The sequence below is a fragment of the Peromyscus leucopus genome, chromosome 2, assembly GCF_004664715.2.
Source record: "Peromyscus leucopus breed LL Stock chromosome 2, UCI_PerLeu_2.1, whole genome shotgun sequence".
Lineage (NCBI taxonomy): Eukaryota > Metazoa > Chordata > Mammalia > Rodentia > Cricetidae > Peromyscus > Peromyscus leucopus.
The window spans coordinates 98,694,256-98,713,403 of NC_051064.1; the positions used below are offsets into that span (position 1 = coordinate 98,694,256).

At 40.5% G+C, this 19,148-nt stretch overlaps 1 protein-coding gene and 1 non-coding gene across 2 annotated transcripts in view; both read left to right on the plus strand.

Moving 5' to 3' along the window:
- Fggy (FGGY carbohydrate kinase domain containing) overlaps positions 1-19,148 on the plus strand; it is a 398,183-nt gene that overhangs the window by 258,443 nt on the left and 120,592 nt on the right. The window contains 1 exon segment of the mRNA XM_037202717.1: positions 9,840-9,947. Coding sequence (XP_037058612.1) covers positions 9,840-9,947 — 108 coding nt within the window.
- On the plus strand, positions 5,937-6,045 carry LOC114693797. The gene has a single exon (XR_003734602.1). It is a non-coding gene; the product is annotated as a small nucleolar RNA SNORA23 (small nucleolar RNA).

Consider the following 19,148-nt stretch of genomic DNA (forward strand, 5'->3'; position numbering starts at 1 on the left):
ATAGCCACTTTGGAAATCAGTATGGAGGTTTCTCAAAAAATTGAGAATCAATCTCCCTCAAGACCCCCACTCTTGGGTATATACCCAAGGAATGCTCAAGCATTCCACAAGGACCTTGCTCCATTGTGTTCATAGTGGCATAATTCCTAATAGCCAGAACCTGGAAACAACCTAGATGGCCCCCAACTGAAGAATGGATATGAAAACATGTGGTATAGATACACAGTGGAGTTCTATTCAGCAGTAAAAAACAATGACACCATGAAATTTACAGGCAAATGGATGGAACTAGGAAATATCATCCTGAGTGAGGTAACCTAGACTCAGAAAGGCAAACATGGTATGTACTCACTAATAAGTGGATACTAAATGTAAAACAAAGGATAACCAGACTACAACCCACAGCTCCAGAGAAACTAGGAAACAAGGAGGACCCTAAGAATGATGTATGGATCACCCTGGGAAGAGGAAGTAGATGAGATCTCCTGAGTAAACAGGAGGTGAAGGGTACAATGGAGAGTAGGGGGTGGGGGATGGGAGCATGGGGGAGTGGAATGGTCGAGCTGGAACAAGGATGGAGTGGGAGAGCAATGAGGGAGATATCTTGATAGAGGGGGACATCATGGAGATAGGGAGAAACCTGGTATGATGGAAGTTCCCAGGAATCCATAGTGATGACCCCAACTTAGACTCCTAGCAGTAGTGGAGGGGGTGCCTGAGCTAGCCTACCCTGGTGATCAGATGGGTGAATGCCCTAACTCTCATCATAGAGCCTTCATCCAATAACTGATGGAAACAGATGGAGAGAGCCACAGCAAAGTACTAGGCTGAGCTCTGGAAGTCCAGAAGAAGAGGGATTCTATGAGAAAGGGTCATTGAGAACATGATGGGAAAACTTACAGATACAACTGAACCAAGCCAGTGGGAACTCATGAACTTTGGACTGACAGCTATGGAGCCTGCATGGGGCTGGACTGGTCCCTCTGCTTGTGGGAGACAGTTGTGTAGCTTGGTCTATTTGAGGGATCTATTCCTGGTGCATTAAATGGCTTTTTGGAGCTCATTGCCTATGGTGGGACACTTTGCACAGCCTTGATGCAGGGGGAAGTGCTTGGTCTTGTCTAAGCTGAATGTGTTGGGCTTTTCTGACTCCCCATTGGAAGCCAAACCTTTTCAGAGGAGGGACTGGGGGTATACTGGTGGGGAGAAGGCAGGGGAGAAGCAGGAGGAGAGATGGGGGAGATCTGTAGTTGGTATGTGGAATGAATAAAAAAATTCTTAATTAAAAAAAAAAGATCTTGTTTCTTTAGAGTCACAGCTCAGAGATTTCAAAGCTGAAAACCTGTCTGAGCTCATGGGATCCAGATAGGCATTTGTATACAGGCAGTCAACTATAGCTTTTTGTTTGCAGCCAGAGGAGACTAGAGTAAACATTTGGATGGCTTCAAAGTTGGCTATTCAGCATGTCTTGTAATATTGCTCTGGGTATGTGAAGTACAAGTGAATGAGAAACATATGGATTAAATTTCTATTGTGATCTTGAACAGATAGAGAATGAGGAATTCTGGGCTTAAGGAGTCCAACTGTGCAATTAACTCAGAACATCACAGGCAACATTGGACTTCTACCCCACCTCCCCATATTCAAGGACTGTTTGGTTAGATGACAGACCTTTTCAGTACATTCCTGCATGCTCAAACTGCTGGGCCTTGGAGATAACTGTGGACAGGCTTCATATATACTTACTTTGTTCAGACTAAAAATGAAGATATTACGTTTCTAGGAAGGGCAGACACTTCACTGGGGGATTATCATCTTTTAACAACTGCTACACAAAAGATTTTGTAAACCTGACCTATATGAATCAGGTTTCACTTGAAGGCTATTTGACTTGTTTGCCGCTCCCTACCCTGATTCTGGGGAGCTCATTCAAAAAATTATTTATGCTAGACAATTATTGTACCACTGAGCTATGCTCTCCCTCAGCCATTGGACAAATTTTATTATCTATCATTGCTCTTAATTTCAGTGGCATTGCGATGTATTGAAATAGTTAGGTCCTGCATTTGTGTAGTAATTTAGTTTACAATTTGGTTTAATACATATTTTAGAAGTATTTATAAATGTGTCCACTTATACACGTAATAGAGTATAACAACCTACAATATAAGAAATGTAGAGTTAAGGGGAAATGCGGGCAAGAACATTTCATGAATTATTAGAGAGGAAGTCAGTGTTTAAAAATGGTAGACCAGGTCAGGTAGTAGTGATGCACACCTTTAATCCCAGCACTCGGGAAGCAGAGGCAGGTGAATCTCTGTGAGTTTGAGGCCAGCCTGGTCTACAAAGCAAGTTCAGGACAGCCAGAGCTGTTACGCAGAGAAACCCTGTCTCAAAAAACAAACACCAACAAAAAAGGTAGAACAAAGGTGATAATATTGAGCTGAGTCTTTATGAGTCTAACTATGTATGTGTGGCAGGGGTATGAGCATGTGAGCACAGGGACAGATGGAGCACAGCACTGTCTGGTGAGCCACTACACCTTTGTGCTAGGAACTAAACTTGGGTCCTCTGTAAGAGCAGGAATTGTTCTTAACCTCTGAGTCATCTCCAGAGCCCCTGAGCTGAGTCCAAGGGAAAATTATGAAGAATGGGAGATGAGAAATACAATGGCTCACTTGAGGAAATTTTAAGTTGTTCAATAAATCAGAGACTTAGTCTATGATAAGCTTAAAAAATGATCAGGAAGAGAATCAGGAAACAATAATATTGTGATTAAGTCAGACAAATAAGGAAAAGCCAGATCTGAAAGTGTGTCATCCATCATGGATCAATATTAAGTAATAATACAATTGGTCTTTTATTTTAGAAAGGTGGTTTGCTGGACATATGAAATTTAGGTTGAGTAGAGGTGGAGCAGCCGGAAGGGAGGTGGAAGGTAACTGAGGTGGGAATCAGTTTAACCATTGTGGAGACAGCACAAGCGAGACATGCTGGGGACAGTCCTAAGGCAGCTGCGATGAAGAAGGGGTGTGCTCAAGAATAGAGTGGACAGAAGAGCGGAATCACCTATTATGGGCGGATGAAAAGAGAGGAAGACAGAGACCAGAATCTTAAGACGGAGACAGGAATAGCCCTGAAAGAAAGGGTGGCAGGTTCTCTTCTGGACATATCAAATACACATGCAAGTCACATAATTAATGAGGAACTTAAGATCAATGTCTGAGTTTGAGGTAAACATGTGGGATTCTATGACACATAAATTATCACTCCACACACTGGAGTAGATGAGCCCCAGCAGAGATAGGTAATGAAATGAACATGGAAGAAGATGATGAAGAGGAGGAAGGTGGAGGCTGGGCCTGACATTATGTCAAAACTCCAAGCTTTCTACTATCTCAAGAATAAAGATAATTAAACCACCTGCTGCTTAAGAATTGGTTCAAGAGTCCAGTGTATCCCAGCATCTGTGTACACACTGTACCACACAGGTCTTGGACATGGTTCTGGTTGAAGATTATCCCCACTTACAGTTGAGGAAACTAAGCCTCAAGAAGACACAGACTCACATGGCGAACCAATGGCCTAATCAGAATTGTCTAGGTTTATCTAGCTCCAAAACCCATGTTCACAACACTCTATCACTCTCACTGCTTTGAAGATAGCAAATACTTTTATCTTCACTGGTTCCTGGGAGAGACAGGCACACTAGTAGCTCATTATAGTTCAACCCGAGCAGGGTAAATCCAGAGGTAATCACTAAGAGCCTCCATTCTAAACATTTCTGCAGGCTGTTTTTCTATGTGTATGTGTGCTAAGTAGTCATGAGGGAGTTGGCAAAAATAGATGTATAAATGTTTTTTCCCTGGTAAAATGATAGCACAGTCCATTTGGAAGAAGAGATGACCGTGGAAATACCGAGTCCCACATATGCCTGCTGCTAGTCTGCAAAAATCCCAACCTGGCGGCAGACAGTTCACACAAAGCCTCTTGTTCTCTCCCAGGACTGCTGGCACCTGGAGCCTGCCTCCTGTCCTGCCAGAGGTTAGGCCAGATCAGCCTCAGGGTGATGGGCTGGGAAAGAACAGAGGGAGCTGCAGTAGCTGTCTGCTCCCAGCCAGTCACCTCTCCCCCAAAGGGTTGTGAGCAGGCATCTGGGCTTTGTCATATAGGGAAACCTAGCCAATAGGTGCATAGCCTTGGATGAAACTGGGTCAGTGGCATCCTTGCTGACAGCTAGCTTGAGCAGACCTGAATAGAGGCAGGAACAGTTGGGATGTGGATTCTGACCCCCAGAAGCTTTTTGATCCTGGTAGGAGTCTGCTCATGCACCTTGTACATCAAGGGTTGGAATTATTTTTTGTATGTTTGACTTGACATCCACACAGGGAAACTCAAAGTCTGGATAAGCATGTATACTCAGAAGTGTTTCCCATCCCTGGCTCATCCTGAACCCACAGCTCCCTCTAAACTGTAAGCTTCTTGAGAACAGGGACACAACATGACCTGGAAGCCCTGTTCTCCCCATCATGTTTTAAACAGTAGTCTGAACTCAGTATGTATCTAACAAATATTTTCTGAAATCTTACCCAGCTAATGTCTGAGATATTATAGATAGTAGCCATTAAATAAAGCCTATAAATTTAACAGTTTTCTTTTAAAAGAACTTCCAATAATCTTGACAGCAAATTAGTTGGGTGACAGAATTAGTAGGTACTTGGAGAAGCTCCAAGAGACAAACTGATGCAGTCCCATAAACTCCAGGCCATGTGAGGGCACAGTCTATTGAAATATCTCACTGGAGTGTTCCTGTTGACCAGCTGGGATGGAATGACTCAACTTTGTGGAATCTTAGAAAACCTCAAAGACAAAAGCATCTCTGCTCCAGTCATCTTGTAGCAAGGAGAATGGTGTCCAGAGAGGGAAATAGGTGGGGCATTTCTGACAAGCAAGCACTGAAGTGACTTCTCTTCCAGCTGTTTGACCTGCTTGGCTTAGATTTCATTTATGACCTTAGATGTAGTAACAGAATTATGGCTCTCATGGACTGTCATAAATATTGTGTGACAGTATAGTATACAATCAGAGGTTTAGTTGGCATTTCATAATTTAATATAGAGCACACACGATTAAAGCATCTATCAAGTGTCTAAGTTCAGTGTTAATACCGATACTAAAATTAATGCCCTTGTGCCTGCACTTAGGCTATACAAGAGAATATTGCCAGTCTTCTAAAATGAATAAATAACTCCCCCAAAGCTAACTATATCATTAAATAAATATTAACTGATAGCGTATTGAAGTTTGCTTTAGTGCTCTAGCTCTCTGAGTTCATTTTGATTCTTGTTTTGTACATGTGCCATAATAGCAAGCCTCCCAGGTCTAGCCTTTGGAAATACACTATTCGGGTCTCATCTCATTTTCAGGATCAGTATTAATACTGACTAAAACAAGAGCACCTTTATGGTGGTTTTTTAGCTCATCTCCTTTTGTTCCACCGTACAGGCCTCAGTTTAAGGAGAGCTAACATTGATTTGTGGTTTAAAAAGGATATGCTGTGTCCATGTAACAAAATTTAATGTTTACAAGTGTCCTCCATTCTTGTAGAGATTGACATTAGTCCTTCCATTTTGAAGGATTACGGGTGGGAAGGTCTCATTTGAGGAGGATCATTTGTCTAGAATGTGGCAGAATGGGGAACACAATCAAAATGAGTCTTTGTTCTGACCTATGTTCTCTTTTCTATTTACAACTATATCAGGAAAAATGTATTAAAAATATTTTGGAAATAAAGATTACCTAACTCAAGCCAAGCATGTAGTCCATGCTGCAATCCCAGTATTTAGGACGCTAAAACAGGAGGCTCTAGACACTTAAAATAGTCCACTCACAGGCCACCAGAGTGAGCTATCTTAAGTTCCAGGCCAGCTTGATCTAAATAATTGTGTGTGTGTGTGTGTGTGTGTGTGTGTGTGTGTGTGTGTGTGTGTATCACACACACACACACACACACACACACACACACACACTTCCATATACACACATCCTAACTTATTTGTCTTCAAGACAAGGGGGTATTGTTTACGTGGAGTGACTCTGTTGGCTGGGATAGCCCTTATTTTCTACCCTTCAAGTGTATATGAATGTTCCAAAGAAACAATGGTGATGTTAGAACAAGATCTTAAGTTATCAGAATCAAGTATAAAACCTTTTAAGCAGCAGTTCTCAGCCTGTGAGTCACAACTCTTTGGCAAACCTCTGTCCCAAAAATATTTACATTACGATTCATAACAGTAGCAAAATTACAGTTACAATGTAGGAAGGAAAATGATTTTATGTTTGGGGTCATCACACGCCATGAGGAAAAGTACTAAAGGGTTGCAGCATTAGGGAGGTTGAGAACCATTGTTTTAGAGGGTTTGAGGTGACTACTTTCTAGTTTTGTAATGTTGAACACATGTTAGTTAACACTTGATTTACACATATACACCATAGGGATAAGAGCTGCATCTTCCTCGGAGTTATAAGAACTCAGTCATTTTATATCAGAGTCAGGCTTGCACCAAGTTCGCAGTCTTGAGTTGCTGGGTTGCTGCCAGCAGCACCATTAGGACTGGGCAGTTTGGACACCTGTCATTAGTGTGGGCAACAGTCTCCCTCCCCACAGAGCAGCCCTTAAGCCAAGATAGCAAACAGCATGGAAGGAGCTTTTGCAAAAATATTTTCAAATATTTATGTTTACTGTGCAGGATTAAAGAACACATAAATACACAAATGTGTCTTCTCCTTCTCCCTCAAAACAAACTGTAGCTCTTTCCCCTGAGAACACAGGGTTGGGAATGATGGGAAGTACACTTTGTTTCCTTACTTTACTGGGAATGTCTGATGAGAAGCATGTGTTGTGCCCAAGGAGAGATCACAAACAGAGTCAGCCTAAACTATCTCCCAAGACCAAACCAAATAAAGCCTCCATTAGACATTTGTGAGTAGCAGAGCCACAGTCTCTCAGTGAAGACCTGCTGTGGGAGTATAATAGTATCTTTAGGGGGTTATGGTGGGAGGCAGGGAATGATGCCTGTGCTGGCTAGTATTTATGTCAGTTTGGCACAAGTTAGGGTCATCTGGGACGAAGGAAGCTTAATCGAGAAAGTAAGATGACTGCATAGGATTAGCCTGTAGGCAAGTCTGTAGGGAATTTCCTTGATTGATGATTGATGATAGGAGGGCCCAGCTCACCATGGGCTGTGCCATCCTTAGGCAGGTGGTCCTGGATGATTTAAGAAAGCAGTATGAGCAAGTCATGAGTGAGCAAGACTATCGCAGTGATCCTCTATGGCCTCTGCTTCAGCACCTGCCTCCAGGGTCCTGCTCTGACTTTCCTTCATGATGGACTTTGATGAAGACATGTAAGCTGAAATAAACCCTTCCCCCTCCAAGTGCTTTTGATTAGGTGTTTTATCCCAGCAGTAGTAACCCTAAGACAATGCATATCCTTCCTAAGCCATCTGTGGAAAAATGAAAAGTATATCCAAGGGTTTGAGGTTTTACCAGCTTTTTGACTATAGACAAGTCTGCTTGTTCAACTATGTATGTATGTATGTATATATATACATATATATATACATATATATACATATATATATGATATATGTATATCTTCTCTGCTCTTGTGTATCAGATGTAGTTGAGAGTTCACAAAAAGGGGAGATTAGGCTTTGGTAAGTATTCATTCACCAGTCTAAACCTTGGACCCTAAGTAAATATGAATAAGAACCTGCTTACTCTGCTTCTTCAGAGCATGAGTCCCTTAAGGTTAGCATGAAATAAAACTTTCACTGAGTAAAGACAGAATGACACAACTGAATGTTAGCTAGTGTGTGCTCACTGTGGCTAGAGTACTCTCCATCTCTTTCACTGATGACACACCCTCCTGAGCTACTGCCCTGTGGCTCTCCTCTTAATTCACATGTAACCTCCTCTGGGAGGCTGTCCTGACCCTGGATCCTCACTTTGGTGCTCTTGAAAATCCTTTCAGCTTCCTCCACCCCCTCACCAATTTGCAATCATACACTTGTGTGAGAATTTGATTACTTTTGTTTTAAGGTAAACAGCTGTCCCAGTGGAGCATTGCAGTGATTGGAGTTTTTAGAACCCAGGAATTTTAGCTCTAAAAGCATTTAAGTGCTCTCCTTACCTGAATGAGTGGCCACTCTGTCCTTCTACTTGAATAGTGTGATTCGTGAGGTTGGGAACTCTGCTCTTTTTACCATTTTTCTCTATTCCACATCTGGGTCTCAATAGAAACATCTGTAGAACCAGTGTGAATGATTTTAACCACATAAGTGGAACTCTTTTCTTATAGAAACTTGTCCTCCCCCACACTAAAATTATTGTTTCTATTTTAAATATTAAATGTCCCACCCTCTTTTTTTGTAATGGTCCCCTTACTTGACAGAATTTAAAGTTAATGGTGTCATATAGTTGCTTGCCTTTCTTCTTTTTGACTTTCCTTGCTTTCCTCACATTTGGAGGTCAAAAGGCCTACTGGATTGAAGAATGATCAGTCAGGTGAGAAGGGAGCCAGAATAGTTGGCATTGGGGTGATTATAGGTCTATCTGTCTCTGTCCTGATGATAGAAGGTGAAGTTCATGAGGCCAGAAATTACAACTACTCAGTCTGCTTCTCTCTCTCAAGAGCTTAGCACAGTTCTGAGCTGAATAGACACTGATTGAATAAATGAATGAATAGATCCTGTTCCTTGAGACCTGGTGGGGTAGATAGTGAGTGCCTAAACACCTTCCCCTTCTTCTCAGGAACATTCTTCATAGTCATGCATCTGCCTTCGGCAGTCATTTCCGCTGGGTAGAGTAAAGACCTGCACCACTGCAGCCTCATGAATAAGTGGCCCAGTTCATCCTGTCCTGGCTTTTCTCTGACACACCTCCCTTTCGCTAAAGGGCCACAATAACCTGCTATGATAGCACTGCAGAATCTTGAACTTCAGAGCGCCTCTCACCTATGGGGCTTTGTGTGGGGGGCAGCCTGTTTCCCAGCACCCAGCTAACTCCTGATAGTCTTTTCAAGTTAAGTCTTTCTCTAAGAATCCACCCTCTGCCTTGACACATATCTAAAGCAGAATACAACAAATGAAGGGGAAGGTTTATTGTCATAAAACAGCTCATGTTGTGATCAGCAAGATTTCAACCTAGCCTAAGTGATGAAAAGCTAGCCTTGAGTGGCTGCAGCACAGTTTATAAAGCAAAGGGATTAAGCACTTTGGCCTTTTCCTTGTTGGCTCTATATTAACTTCTTAAAACCAAAAACGTAACCATTTAACTTGGCTGCTTATAGTTAAATGGCTTGATCTCGACAAATCATGGTGTCAAGGATGCAGAGTGAGCCATTTAATTTTATTAAACCAGATCCATGAAGTGCTTTGTTTTGATTAGAGCATTTGAGAGAATCAGGGTGCCTTAGATTTTGGGTAGCTCACTTTAGGGGCTTATCTGAGCTGTTCTTTCCTGTAGATGCTGAAGGGGGAGAATGGAGATCACTAATTCTTGCCACAGAGAAGAAGCTAGCATTGAAGAGTTTTGTCATTGGCTGCCCAAAATGATCACTTTTGCTGCCTTGACATCTGGATGAATTGGTCAGCAAGGGATAGATAGAGACAGATAGAGCCATGCTCCTCCTTGGGAGAGACAGACTTTCCCATCCTAAAAAAATACATAATAAGAAGCTGAATTCCCTGGTGGTAGGAGCATCAGTGGTAGGAGAATTAAGCTCCCCCTATCCTTGAGGGTCAGTGTTTTCACGCATATTGTCCTTTTTGTTCCAGATCAGCAAAGATCCGATTTTTGTACCAGGTGTCTGGGGACCTTATTTCTCAGCCATGGTCCCTGGCTTCTGGCTGAATGAAGGTGGTCAGAGTGTGACTGGGAAATTGGTAAGTTGGCACTTTCTCCATATGGTTGTGAATGTTATTATACCACCTGTCACATCACCCATGCACCCAGGTACTAGAATGCTGGCAACTCAGAAGTCAGCATAGAGCTGAGTCCTCAGTATCTGTGGAGTGCAGTATGTGTTCACATGAATGGGTGCTGCTCCTTTTTCTCATGGATAATCCCATTTCCCCCTTTGAGATGGCAATACTACCTGTTGTCATTCCCTCAGTGGTTCCCTGTAGTCCTAGCGACAATTCAGCAAACCAAGCCAGAAAATTTTCTGAGCACTCATATCTTCCAAGGACTGTCTCCTTTAGACCCACAATTGTCCCTGTCACTTAGGCTAGATTGTAAAGAACTTTTCCTAAACACAAGTTCCCGGTGACTCATATAATTCTGTTCCTCTGTCCCTTTGTGTTTGATTCTCCCCTGCCCTTTTAGAATTATTTACTGTCTTAATGAATTACTTGTTACTTAAGATGCCATTCCAGCTCATCCAGTGTAAGTTCAAGACAAGCCTCTCTAAGGACATTACACGTGAATTAAGATGAAAGTCACTCTGCATTTGCTCAAGTGGATGTGTCTGTACGTGTTTCTATGTGTGTGTGACTTCATCAGGCTCCAAGTGATGGTTCTAATCCAATAGTGACACAGATGGCCTTGTTAAACTAAATAAAAAACAAAACCAAATGTCATGAGTCTGGGAATGGGGCAGGTAGGGAAGAGGTAAAGTTGGGACGAGTAGGAGGAGCATAAGAGAGCATGGGGAGCAGAAGGTAATCAAATGCATTATATACATGTTTGAAATTGTCAATGAACAAAATTAATTAATAAATAATTAGACTCGTTATCTACTTGTTTCATACATTTATTTTTTTACTGATATTTAGTATTTATTTGAAAGGCACACATTTCCTTCCTAGGAGTGACTGACTTTAGTTGAACCACAGAGCACCCAGCAAGCATTGCTCTCAACTTGCTGACTCACCAGAATAGCTACACAGAAACTCTTGTTTTTGTGTTGACTTTTTGCACAAAATCCCATTCCATGTAGTCAATGGGCCTGCCTATTCACCCTCCAACTGCTTTTCTCTGTCTTAATTGGAGTTGTTTTTTATTAGTTGGGCAGAGACCAGTTGCTGAGCCACTTCTAAAATGGCATTGGCGTTCTGAGACAATTGGACTCAAGGTGATGGTCATTCATTCACTCATATGCCAGTATTACCTGATCTGTCACACGTTCCAGGCAAGAATGAGGACACTCTATCTGTCATCAAATAAGAATGGTGGACACAGTTGTAATAATAACTATAACTTATTATAGCACATGAAATAGTTTGTAGTATACCTGTAGTGTCCTGGAAAGATAGGGCCTCACATTTACTAAGGACTTGCTGTATGGCAAGTGTGTTTAGGTCCATTAAAATTGGCATTTCCTATGGTCTTCACAGTATGTGTATATATTTCATTTTATTTCTCTTTTACTAGTAAAGAAGGGCGAGACAACTGAATGGGAAAATAACAATGAATCCAACAGGCATTTCTGCCTAATCTGTACTGTTCTCAAGCATACATTCTAAAAGAAGGAGATAGATAATACCAACTGTTAAACACATGTCATTTTATATTATAGGATTTTTAAATTAGTAGAAGTTGTACCTGTGAGTTTAGGTGAGCAGTTTGTAATTTTTATTATATATTTTGTTCAATGTGTGTGTGTGTGTGTGTGTGTGTGTGTGTGTGTGTGCCTGCGCGCGCGCACGTGCCTAAGCATGTGTGTGATTGGGTTTCACATGCACAGGGGGATGGGGCATACATGCCAGATTGCATATGTTGAAATCAAAGGGGAAATTTTGGAGATTCACTCCTTCCACCATGTGGATTTCAAGGATTTAATTCTAGCTGTCAAGCTTGTCAACAAGTGCCTTTACATGTTGAGCTATCTCACCAGGCCAGAGTTTGCAATTTAAAATAATGTGGTCAAGTGGTATTTGAACAAAGAATAAGAAAGGAAAGGCAGCTAGCTATTTGGAGACTGGGGGAAGAATATATCAGGGGAACCATCAGTGCATGGAGCCTGAGAGGGTTACTTGCTTGGGGTATAGAAACAGCAATGGGGCCACATCAGTGGAGAAGAATTAGAAAGTTGTCATATTTTCCGCCACTGAAAGGATTTTCACGATTACCAAAGTAAAGAGAGCAACTAGAGAAGAAGCAAGCCATAAAATGCAGTAGCTGAGACATTTAAGGGTTAGCCTGCTCTGTTGTGCATTGATAATGGGGTGGGAGAGTGGGGGCACTGGCCAGATATGAGCTGCTGCAGGAAGTTGGTTGAGATGATCATGCTGGCTGTGAGCACTCACCAAGTTTGGGATATGTTCTCACAGTAAACCCAACAGAAATGCTTGATGGATTAGATGTGAAGTTTTTCCCAAAGGACAGGCCAGGGTTTTAGAACAGCATTGCTATCATTGCAGAAGATGGATTAGGTGTCAGGGAGGTGAGCAAAGAGGTCAAGACTCACTGCCTGGCTGACTGCAATAGCTGCTCTCCTTCCAGAGCTGAAACTCCATTTGACTTTGTGTCGCTAAGGAGCTACTATCATTTATAAATTTATACTATCATTTATAAATTTAAGACCAAAACTTTAGGGTTAATTTGTGACTCCTAATTTCTCCCCTCTCCCTCTATCCAGCATATCAGTAATTTGTAAGGGTTCTACCTCCCCAGTTTATCAAGGTCATAGGTTTTTGCCTTCCCTATTCTCAGAACTATCACCAATCTCCCGTTGCCTCTGCTCTTATCTATGGAACATGAATGATCTGTACACTGTGCAGAGGTGTGGTTTGCTTTTCTGTCCAGTCTTATAATTACTGGGTTTTGCCTGCAGTGTTTAGATTCTTTATGTTATTGGAAAGACTGGTCTGAATGGATTTAGCTTATTCACTTTACTACTTGTTTTCAGTGATCACTTTTGGTTTTTTGCTTTGTTGTCTCTTATTCCTGCTATCTTGGATTAAATCTCCATTTGTTGAAATTTTACAATTCCAATTTAAGTTCTATTGATTGGTGGTTTTTTGTAGGCATCTTTTTTGCATTATTTTTAAGGGTTGCTTTAATGGTTATAACAAACAACCTAAACTGTTCTGTTTTGAGTACACTTCATGTTTCTTTACATAAAGTATAAGAAGCTGTCGTTGCTAGAGCTGTGTTTACCATGCTCCCAACTTCTTGTGCCCACATTGTTCTGTGTGTCGTATCTACCTATCATAGGAAGCCCACAGTGAAGTAGTCATTACCGTGTGTGGTTTAAATGGCGTATTATTCTGCTCAGATTGACATAACAAATTACCACATCATGGGTGTAAAAATTATATACATCATTTTTCTTCCTGTTCTACAGGCTAGAAGTCTATAATTGAAGTTATGAAATACTTTGGTTTTAGTAAAGACACTCCTTCATATTTATGTCTGGACATTGGTATATGTGCCTCTTCTTATATGAATAACAGTCGTGTTGTTAAAACCCAATTGTTAGAACTTCGTCTAACCTTGATTACCTCCATAACAATTCCAAGCACATCAGAGACTCAAGCTTCAGTGTTGGAGTTTTGGGTAGGAACAAGTCCAGTCCATTATAGTCAGATATACTTTAAGGAAATCCTGGGAGCTACAAACATTTTTTGTATTACCTATGTAATGATAATTTTCATTTCTTCTGTAGAGTTTAAGTGTCTGTCTGGTAACTTCTTTTTAAACTGAGTGACTTCCTTTGGTATGTCTCATAGTGCAAGTCAGCTAACAAAAAAACATTGTCTCTTTAATTTTGGCGTATTTTCTCTACATTCAGGTTATTTCTTCTCAATGTAGTAATTATGATAAACTGATTCTTTTTTTTTTCCTTTTCAACATATAAAGAGGTAATTTTTTTTTATATTCTGAGGTTATTATTTCTTCCAAGTCACCCATGGTGTCTACCATTCTTCCTCTTTGTTAACATAACGTCTCTCTGTCTTCTTTCAAGATTTTCTAGTCTTTGGTGTTTATTTTGATACACAGAGATTTGGTGCTCTTTAGATTCATACTTGAATTTGCAATAACTTCTGCATTTGCCTTTTCTGCCCCACTTGTTCCCTTCTGTTGTGAATCCAATTACATGTATCTGGGATCCCAGCTTCTCCTTCCATACCCAGTGCCCCATTTGTATTCTCACTGTCTCAGAATCTCATGCTTTTAATTTCATATCTCTTCTGACTGTCATCTCACTGTGGTGTTAGACATGTTTGCTGTGTGTCTATTTCAGGATGTTCAGCAATACTAGAATTCCCATGTTAAAGCATGTTACTTACAGTTTCATGTTTGCTAGATTTCTTGTCCATCCTTGACTGTGGTTGAACTACCTGATTTCAACCATGTCTCAGGTTCGTTTTCTGTCAAATTGTCCCCAACACATCACAAGTTCAGTAATTTCTAATGATTTTGTGGACATTGTAATTAATGTTATTATAAAATTATTTTTCTTTTCATGCGGTTTATATAGTAAACCCCAACTTTTGTCTCCCTACTGACTAGTATATTCTGAAATGTTTGTTGAATTCCTTAGTCTTAATGATTAATTCAGAGATTGTCCTAGACTAGGTAAGCACTCATGCACAGTACTGGATTCCCTGTCTATAGCTCTCTCTTCTCTAAGATGCTTCCCTCCTCACCTTACTCAGAAAACTACATAGTTTATGAAAATGCTGACCATCACGCACAGCGCTGGTTAAGGCTGTAAAATCAGCTAACACATGGAGAACTCTGTTTTCTTCCCATGCATCTACTCTCCCCTATTTTTTAAGAAAGCTTTTGTGTGTGTTTGTAATGTATGCATGTGTGTGCGCGTGTGTATGTGGGTGAGGTGGCTGGAGGTTGATGTTGGGTGTCTCCCTCTATGACAGGCCACCTTATTTTGGAGGGCAAGATCTCTTCCTGAACCTGTAGCTCACCATTCCAGCTAGCCTGGGTAGCCAGGGGCTTCTGGGTTCCACCTGTCTCTGCTCCCGCAGCTCTGAGGCTATGTTCGCCAGAGTTTTACCTGATTTAGATGACTTTCCAGTGCCTCCTCAGAAAAGCAGTTTTCCTGGACTTTGATCAGTATGTATTATAGCAGTCTGTAAGAGAATTGAGGAAGGCATTGGCCATGATGTGAAATGGAGCCCCTGAAGGTTCTTTTTTGAAAGCCAATGAGATTTCTTTATTTCCGTGACTGAACTCTCCTGTGAGCTGCCCTTGCTCTAGAGCAGTATCTGAAGCCTTCCCTACGGCCTGCTTCATGTGTCTCATTCTCCTCCTCCCTTCAGTTGTACAGCTCTCAACTTTGCTTACTTATGCTCACCCTCACTGCAGCCAGTTGAGTTCTAGTCCATATGAAGTGCTTTCCTTCAATAACTTTTGCATCTGCTATTCCCTTTGCTTGGAAGTCGGTGGCTGCCATTGCTTTGAATGTGTTAGCTTAGGAATCATCTTCAGCAAACTCTTCTCTGACCACTCATTCTAAAATCGCCACCCTTACTTCAGGAACTTCCATATTTATTTGAGAGACTAATATTGTCTATTATATAATATATACCTATTATAATTATACTTACTTATTGACTGTATCTTTCTTTTTTTTAAGGTTTTTATTGAAAATACTTTTTTTTTATACAATATATACTGATTATGGTTTTCCCTCGTTCAGTCCTCCAAGATCCTCCACTTCTCCATTCACCCAAATTCACAGCTTTTTTTTTTAACAACAACAATAGACAAAGCAGAATAGGACAAAAAGAAAAACAGAAGAAAAAAAGCCTAAGGAAAAGCATAAGGAACACATAGATACAGAGACACACACATTCCCACAGACAGAAATCCTATAAAAGCACAAAACCAGAAACCATTTTATACACACACACACACACACACACACACACACACACACACACACACATAGAACAAAGGTAAACATAGATAAATAAATAAACAAACAAACAAACCTGACAAAGCATTATAAGACAATGAACATCCAAAAAATGCCTTGAAGTTAGTTTTGTTTTGGCCATACTGCTGGGAATGGGGCCTACCATTGAGACTAGATCATACAACCAGTGAGACTCCATTGGAAAAAAACTGAATTTTCACTGGCCAATGGTTATCAATTGGAGATAGTTTCCGGATTAAAGGTAGGGACTTGTGTCCACCTTCCCTCTCAGTACTGTGACTCCGTCTGGCCTAGACCTGCACGTGCTGCCACAGTCTCTGTGAGGTCACCTGTGCATCGGTTCTGCTGGGCTCAGAATGCCTTGTTCCTTGGTGTTCTCCATCCCAAAGATTGTTCCGTCTCTTACAATCTTTCTGCCTCCCCTTCCACAGGGTTCCCTGGCCCCTGAGGGGAGGAATTTGATGAAGATATTCCATTTAGTACTGAGTGTTCCAAATTTTCTCACCCACTGCACATTGTCCAGCTGTGGGTCGCTGTATTCCCATCTATTATAAGGGGAAGCTTCTCTGATGATGGCTGAGCAAGACCCTGGCCTATGACTACAGCAGATTGCCAATAGGAGTCCTTTCGTTGCTATGTTTCTTTAGTACAACAGTTGTATTAGGTTTTCCCCAGGTGGCCTATCTAGTTTCAGGTTCTTCACGATCCTAGCAGTACCTAGTAATTCCTGGGATGGGTACTTAAATCCAATCAAATATTGCTTCGTTACACCCACAGACTTTGCGTTACTATTGCACTAGTGTGTCTTGCAGGCAGGTCACCATTGTAGATTGAAAAGTTTGTAGTTGGGTTCTTTGATAGAATGCTGAGTACCTTCTAGTACCAAGAACATTATTCTCTCTGTTTATGTGGTTGTTTAGATTTATCAGATTACATATATTAAGCTGTCCCTGCATCTCTGAGATGAAACCTACTTGATTAAGGTGGATGATCTTTTTGATATGTTCTTGGATTCAGTTTCCAAGTATTTTACTGAGAACCTTTTGCATCTATATTCATAAGTGAAATTGATCAAAAATTCTCTTTCTTTGTTGGGTCTTTATGTGGATTATGTATCAGAGTAACTCTCACCTCATAAAATGAATTGGGCAATGACTCTTGTGTTTCTATTTTGCAGAATAATTTGAGGAGTATTGGCATTAATTGACCCTGGGCTTTTTTTTAACTAGAAGACTTTTTTTGTCTTATTATATTAATTTTACTCATTTATTTTATAATAGTTTTATAATCCCAGCCCCTCTTCCTTATCTCCCCCATCTCTTCTTCTTCCATCTCCATCCAGGGAAGGGCAGGTCTCCTATGAGTATCAATAAAACATGGCATATCAAATTGCAGTAAGACTAAGCAGCTCACCATGTATTAAGACTGGGCAAGGCTACTCAGTGTGAGAAGTAGGGTCCCAAAAGCCACTAAAAGAGTCAGAAACAGCTCCTGTTCCGCAAGTTTGTAAGCTTTCTGTTGTTGTTGATATATAGCTTTAATCAGCGGTGGTCAGATAGGATGTAGGGTGTTATTTCAATTTTCTTGTATATGTTGAAACTTGCTTTGTGTTTGAGTATGTGGTCAACTTTGGAGAAAGTTCCATGAGCTTTTGAGAAGGTATATTTTTTGTGTGTGTTTGGGTGAAATGTTCTGTAAATATATGTTAGGTCCATTTGGTTTATGACATCATTTAGTCCAGCATTTTTCTGTTTAGTTTTTGTCTGGATGACCTGACCCATCTGTTGTTGAGAGTGGGATGTTTAATTCATGCACTATAACTATGTGAAGATCGATATGTGATTTTAGTTGTTACATATATAAATGAACTTGGGTGCCCTTGTGTTTGGTGTATTAGGTGTTTAGAATTTCACTAAACACATTAGTTATTTAAAGTCTTCTTAGTGAATTTTTCCTTTGATGAATATATAGGGTCCTTCTCTGTCTCTTCTGATTAGTTTTGGTTGGAAGTCTATTTTGTCAGATACTGCAATGGCTACACAAGCTTGCTTCTTAACTCCATTTTTTTTTTTTTTGGAATATCTTTTCTTGTTCTTTTACCCCAAGGTGATATCTATTCTTGGTGTTAAGGTATGTTTCTTGGATATAGCAGAAGGATGGATCCTGGTTTTGCATACATTCTGTTAGCCTGTGTGTTTTTATTGGGTAATTGAGACCTTGATGTTGAGAGTTATCAATGAACAGTGTTTTGTTGTCACCTATTATTTTGTTGTGGTGGTATGTTTTTTCCCTTTCTTTTGATGTGCTCTTCTGGGATTATTTATTCCTTGTATTTTTTGGGTATAGTTTATCTCTTTTTACTTCTTCAGGTTGAAAATTTCCTTCTAGCACCTTGTATAGAGCTGAATTGGTAGTTAGATACTGCTTAAATTTGATTTTATCATGGAATATCTTATTTTGTCCATCTATTGTGATTGAAAATTTTGCTGAGTATATAGTAGTCTGGGCTGGCATCTGTGGTCTCTTAGAGTCTGTATCATATCTGTATAGGCCCCTCTGGCCTTTAGAGTCTCCATTGAAAAGTCAGGTGTTATCCTAATAGGTCTGCCTTTATATGTTACTTGGTCTTTTTCCCTTGCAGCTTTTAATATTCTTTCTTTGTTCTGTACATTAGTGTCTTGATTATTATGTGTTGGGGGTCTTTCTTTTTCTGGTCCAGTCTATTTGGTGTTTTGTATGCTTCGTAGGCATCTCCTTTTTTAGGTTATAGAAATTTTCTTCTATGATATTGTTGAAAATATTTCTGTGCCTTTGACCTGGAGTTAGTCTCTTTCCTCTATCCTATTATTTTTAGATTTGGACTTTTCATCATGCCCCAGATTTTCTGGATGTTTTATGCCAGGGTTTTTTTTTAGATTTAACATTTTCAGTTTCAGTTTTACCTCAGTTTGGGTTTTCTTTAGTGGTTCCATTTTCACTTTTATGTCTTGAACTGTTTTCTTTATTTTGTTCCACTGTTTGTATTTTCATAGATTTCTGCTGTGGGATGGTCTTTATGTCAAATTACTCTAATTGGTCAATAAATAAAACACTGATTGGCCAGTGGCTAGGCAGGAAGTATAGGTGGGACTAACAGAGAGGAGAAAATAAAGAACAGGAAGGACAGAAGAAGTCACTGCCAGCCGCCGCCATGACAAGCAGCATGTGAAGATGCAAGTAAGCCACGAGCCACTTGGCA